Below are 6,000 nucleotides of genomic sequence, written 5' to 3' on the forward strand. Positions count from 1 at the left end.
GAGAAAACATGTGTGATTTTTTTTAAGGCAAAAAACAAAGCAAACAAAGCAAAGCAAATGATTTTTTTTTTTGGAAAAATCTGAAAAACTTTACATTTTTTTTTTCAGATTACGTCACAGGCAATGTGTGTGTTAATTTTCGTCGCTATCGCTCGGTAAACGGCCGAGATTTCGGCTCTATCATCTTCCGAAATAGCCCGGCCCACCCTGAAGGCGCTTTGTCATTCATTTCGATTGGAAGTAAATTCCAGACGATTTCCATAATCATTCCACATCATGTAGTACACACATCGACAGCCCATGTATAGGTTTGTGGAATTCCTTGAGATGTGGTCCTTGAACATGAGACACCAATACTAGTACTCTGAAAGGCCCAAAACAATCATTGAACGAGGATGATGACATAGGAGGCTCCCATTATATCAGAAATATACAATGTAAATCCATTACAAATTTTTGGCGCTTGCTTAAGAAGTTCAACACGACAATTGCTCCTGCGACAACATTGCTCCAGTCTTATTTTCTCCAAGGACTTAGGGTTAGGGTTAGTGATGTGAGAGAGTTTTATATAGGTTTAGTTTGATGTGAGGATTAGGATTAGGGTTATAGGGTTATGTGGGGTAGAAATTATGTTTGGCTAAGCGTAACATTTCATGGGAGCAATATGGATTGTCGCAGGAGCAAATGTCATGGAATTGTAAAATTTCTGCATTTTTTTTTTTTTTGTTATCTCCCACTCATGCATTCTTATGGTGAAGCTGGCCATGTCGTCACGACCTTGTTCAAGGTGATTTGTTATAAACTTTTAAAACGTTCTTATTCCTCATCCAAATCACTATAAATTCTGAAAATCTGTACCCAGTATAACCAATATATAGTTTGTTCAAAATGCCTGTTATTTTTTAAAAGTCTAAAAATTATCCGGAGTTCTCAACTCTGAACAAACTCGGGCACATGCCCGCCGGGTGTGAAATGGTCCCGGTTGCCTGGAGCGAAATACTACAATATCCCTAATTGAAGCTGTAAGTTGGGAGAAAACACACACACTCAAACACGCACGCGCACACACACACTCAAATAAACAAACAAACACACGTATAAACTCACTATTGTTTTCGTTAGTTACGGAAAGATGTCATTTACACTAATACTTCTCGCTGTAAAGAATCAATGCTCGTCATTAAATCACATGAGTTTGCATATTACAATTGCTGAATCAAATATAACACACAATGTAAGCATACAGATTATATACACATACATAATCTATACGTACTATGTAATATGTCTGTGTGTTAGTATTTTATGAGTGTTTGTGGAAGACAGTGTCCAAATTTGCTTCATATCAGACCGTTTTTCTTCATTTTCAGCTGCCAAGGTGAAAATGAAATGTTTACAGGGCCTATACGTATCCGTTTGATCCATTGGTGTTACAATGTAATCAAGATAGATGTTTACAACACATACACACACACACACACACACACACACACACACACACACACACACACAGTCACATGAACAAGACTACACTTGTACGAACAGATTTCAGATGCATGATTGTGCGCTTTTATTCACCTGTTATACACAACAGGTTTGTGACAAAATTTGACAAAGCATGAATGCTCTCAGGTAACAAAGTGATCCACTTGTGACACATTGAGTATGACGTGTACAACACAAATGCATTTCTCGTTCATAATTTTGCACTTGTCTTTAGCATGATCGTCTTCTTAAACACATTATTTGTGGATCTTGATCCTCATCCTCATAACATCATTAGAAATATTTTCATTACCTTGAATTTGGTTTTATGCAACGCGATTTTATCACGAAGAAAACACGACCATGTTATGGAATGCTTTTTATGAGACTGACATAATTATTATCCAAGTCCCTTCCGAAGGAGCTAACCAATGAGGGTTTATACCTTGCGGTAGCCCAAGCCAAACACAAATCGTGGCCGTCACCCAGAACTCGAAACAGGGACCTCGAGATCGGGAACTCGTTTTCTTTTCCACTGATCCACAGCAGATCCTCTATTGTTGAATCGACCTTACTACGTTTGCTTCTTTCCTGTAGTATACCATTCCTTCTGCTTCACATTGTGCCCATTAGGTGAAGTAATTGGAAACATGAAATTTATATTTGACTATCACTTTTTATCCTCCTTTGGTTATTATCATTATTATTTTGATATGAAGAGATCATTTTGAATTTTTGGAAAGTATCTCATACTTTCAGGCGTATCTTTAACATTTCGGAGGATGCGATTTAGTATTCATTTGTTAAAATAACCAGGAGGCCACAAGGCTTCTTTTGGTTTTAGTACTGATTGAAAAAAAAAAATCGGGTCTTAATCTCAATATGACCAAAAAAAAAAAAAAAAGAGTAAGGCACCTTGTAGTGGAAATAAGCTCCTTCAGAAATAAAAAAAAGAGCAATAATAAAACCCACAGCCTGATAAATGACACCAGTCGCGTGGTACCATTCGCAATCAAACTCCGCTGAGTAATACAGTACAGTTGGCACCGAGTTAAAAATGCGAAAAAAAAAAACTTCATGAGTTTGAAAATATATAAGTTGATATAAATATAATATACATATATATAATCTTTGAATTTCTATATACAAGCGACAGATAAAAAATACTCGTGCCTCATCTCTGTGTCCGTGATGTCCATTTAAAAGCACTTTTTTTTTTTTATTGAGAGTGTAAGTTGATGAGTGGGAAAGATGTCTTTTCCCCAAAAAGTCTCTCTTTAGTTTGCGGATGTTCCTGTCGTCAACACATCGAGCGTCACAAGAGGGCGGTATTCCCCTGCAGCGAGATGGCAAAGCAGCTAGCTCACGTGGGAGGAGGACCGAGTCCGGTCTACTTGAACTGTATGCAGCTATCACGCAGCGGACGTGACTAGGATATTGTCGCCGCCGCCGCGGCGCGCCGTGCGTCCCGCTTCTTGTACCAGTCCTCCCGGCTGCCGGTGTATTGCTTTCGAGGAACGGAGCAATGAGGGAGAGCAAGATTCATCCGACGCGTAGTTTAGAGTACTGTTCATCATCTACATTTGGAAAGATAAGCCATAGGAAAGATGACGTAAGTTTATGAAATACAAGTCACTATGGGGAATACAATGAACAGAAAGTGCACAAGTTTCGATGGGAGGAAACAAACAAGAAATGTTTTTTGATCGACTTACTGTCTAACATTTATAGTTAAAACGAAAATTGTATTACAGGACAGTCAGACTTTTGTGTATTATTTTCATGAACTTTTAAAAATGAAAATGTGACCTTCTGTTAAGGAAAAATTGAAATATAGGACGAAGCTTTTGTGACAGCTTTCGTGACCCCGACGGCAGTTGCCTAACAAATAAACTACCGTACTTGGAATTACCGTGCTCGTGTATGAATGGTTCTAATATTTGTCAGACTATGTTCCATAATATCTACAATCATTTCCAGTAGCAGGAACAGTGTAAGAGACGATACTTGGCAAATAGCGTCATTTATACACCATACTTACGATTTGACCATTGGCGCGGCAAGTTGTCAGTCGAACTCGACGTTCATCTTGACGTCGACTCTAGTGATGACGACGACGCTGTCCGCCTGCATGACGGTGAGTAGGGAAACTCGTCCATGCCATTTGACTGCTGGAAAAAAGGACAAAAATAATGATGATATTTAATTGCATTCAACAACAAAAAAATGTAGACCATTAAGTAATTCGTCAATAATAATGTATGCTAGTTAACCCATTGACTTGATTATAATGCATTTTTCGTAAAATGCGAATTAATCTTACTTGCACTTTATTTCAATTCATTTAAAATTCATTTGGGAATGATATTAGAGTTAATGTGTGATTGAATGTGGATTAAAGGTGTACTATTTTTTTTTTAACATGAGTATCTAAACAGAATTCAAAACAATCACATTTTAAGGAACTTTATCATTGTTAATAGCACTCCGTACAGGAAAGTCTGCATGATTTTTTTTTCTTAATTTACTTTCAAAGAATAACTGGTAATTCTGCCTCTACAACTCACCCTAAAGTATCGGGCGCTCTTCATGACCTGAGCGAGGTTGACTATCCTCCTCGTCTTTGATTCTTCGTCCTCCTCCTCATCGTCTTCCTCGTCCTCCAGGTCGAGAATGTTGTCGTCGTCGAGATTCAACGTCAGACTCGGTGGAGACAGAGCGCCGATGTCGACGGTCGTCGAAGAAGTCTTGTCTTCGTTGGATGGCCGGGACATCATTGATCGCTGTCGGAGCGTGTGAATGGAGAAGGCGGCGACGGCGATGATGCAGCCTGCCATGGCAATAAGGAACACCGGAGCGATGGCGGCCACAACGCCGGACTGGCCGTCGGCGGAAGCTCCGAAAGCTGAAAGATCGACATTAGCGAAGAGTTAGCATCTGCATCACTGGGGATCAGGTTGGCATGATCTAATCGCGTATTAGCAAGTAAGTGCAGCTTACCAGCAAACGATGTAATTATACGGACAGTTTGATTACTACGAGGTCATTTACAACTCAAGAAATAATGTGGGGGAAATCCTAATATTTTTTTACATGTAAATTACTGAACAGCGTATACATCAGGTAATAAACTTTGTAATGTAATAAAACGACATAAAACGAAATGAAAGAAACAATCGAAATTAAATGTATAAATGGCGAATTCAAAACAGGACCTGGTGACTAATCTTTTCGGACCCAGCTCCATACAGGACGCTTCGCATCGATTTTGTCGATCGAATTTCCGAATATCTGGAATGCGTTTGAATCCCAAGAACGCCAGACTATGCCCGTTTAAAAAATTGATCGATAAAGAGAAAACGGAGGTTTTGTAAAGTGGAACAAATTCAAAGGCAAGAAATTTAAATTTGATCTCACCTTCAGCAATCATCGAAGCAGACAGGACCCAGGTAAGTACTGAAGAGGATGCCATTTCTAGCTGAATAATGAACTATCGTCCGATTCTCCAACAGAGTTTGCGAAATGATTTTATCGGAGCAGCTCCCTTGATGTGCTCAGCCTGATTGCCAAAACCAGAAGTGAAGAGTTCTTGTGAGTTGCCGGAAGGTATACCAATCCTTGATGTTTACTTTGGGTAAAGTTTACCGCGCATGGACGTCATCCAGAACCTTGACAACTATGTCCCACCATTGAAGCCGCCGTGGTATCAACTGAGACCAACGCCCAAAGAGAGAAACTCACTTCAGGAAAGCAGGCGTGCAGAGCGTGAGAGAGCGGAGCCGCGAACCGGGCGCCACGATGCGAGATCAACACGGAATGGGCCTCTCTGCACGATGGTGGTCCGCTTTATATACCCGTCCCAAAATAGCTCGAAGAGGAACAAAAGATCGGGGGTACAATGCCAAGCTAACGATTTCTAAAGGAACTTTGTGAAGTTGGTTTTGAACAAATGGTCGGTTTGCACAGTACGTTCACTGAAAGGGCTTTAAGCAGACAAGCGTGTTCGGGTTTGACAACAGTCAAAGTTTTTTTTTTCTTTTTTTTTTCAACTGTAGAGTTTAAGATGTAAAGCATGATTTCTGAGCGTGATCAACATTAATGTGCACTCTAAACTGATGTCAAGATCATCAATTAATAAAATCCATCTCCATACGTATTACAATGTCTTTTTGAAGCCATTGAGAAAAAAAAAATGAATACCTAATTTCATGTCCTACAGCATGACAATTTTATCAATTTGGTAGACGCTTGATTTGCCTAGCACGTACAGAGTAGCTTGATTACTGCTAATTATAGTAAACTCGATATTTGCAGTCGACATGTCATTATGAAAAAAAAAAACACCTTCACACAAGTTCAATATTCATCCAAATACTAAGAGATCATGACATTTCTCATTCGACAATTCTCAAGGAGGCATCTGACTAACCTTCAAAGGCATTATTTACCATTTACAAATGAAACAAAAACCCAGGTTTAGTGCTTCAAAATACTTCTTAAATGTGAGTTAGGGAT

At 39.3% G+C, this 6,000-nt stretch overlaps 1 protein-coding gene across 1 annotated transcript; it reads right to left on the bottom strand.

Moving 5' to 3' along the window:
- Positions 1 to 3,569: 3,569 nt before the first annotated feature.
- On the bottom strand, positions 3,570 to 4,957 carry LOC140240678 (uncharacterized). Its single transcript, XM_072320432.1, has 3 exons — positions 4,903 to 4,957; positions 4,053 to 4,390; positions 3,570 to 3,656 (listed from the first exon to the last, which is right to left on the bottom strand). The coding sequence occupies exons 1-3, from the start codon at positions 4,955 to 4,957 to the stop codon at positions 3,570 to 3,572; spliced, it is 480 nt and encodes a 159-aa protein (XP_072176533.1).
- Between the last annotated feature and the right edge of the window lie 1,043 nt (positions 4,958 to 6,000).

Source organism: Diadema setosum, chromosome 17 (assembly GCF_964275005.1).
Source record: "Diadema setosum chromosome 17, eeDiaSeto1, whole genome shotgun sequence".
Taxonomy (NCBI): domain Eukaryota; kingdom Metazoa; phylum Echinodermata; class Echinoidea; order Diadematoida; family Diadematidae; genus Diadema; species Diadema setosum.

What these genes read in the sequence shown, in the direction of transcription:
- LOC140240678 (XM_072320432.1), bottom strand. Translation starts at nt 4,957, where the DNA reads ATGGCATCCTCTTCAGTACTTACCTGGGTCCTGTCTGCTTCGATGATT. An exon ending in TGCTTCGATGATTGCTGAAG is followed by an intron (nt 4,391 to 4,902) that starts GTGAGATCAAAT and finishes TCGATCTTTCAG; the next exon opens with CTTTCGGAGCTTCCGCCGAC. An exon ending in AGAGCGCCCGATACTTTAGG is followed by an intron (nt 3,657 to 4,052) that starts GTGAGTTGTAGA and finishes CCTTTTTTCCAG; the next exon opens with CAGTCAAATGGCATGGACGA.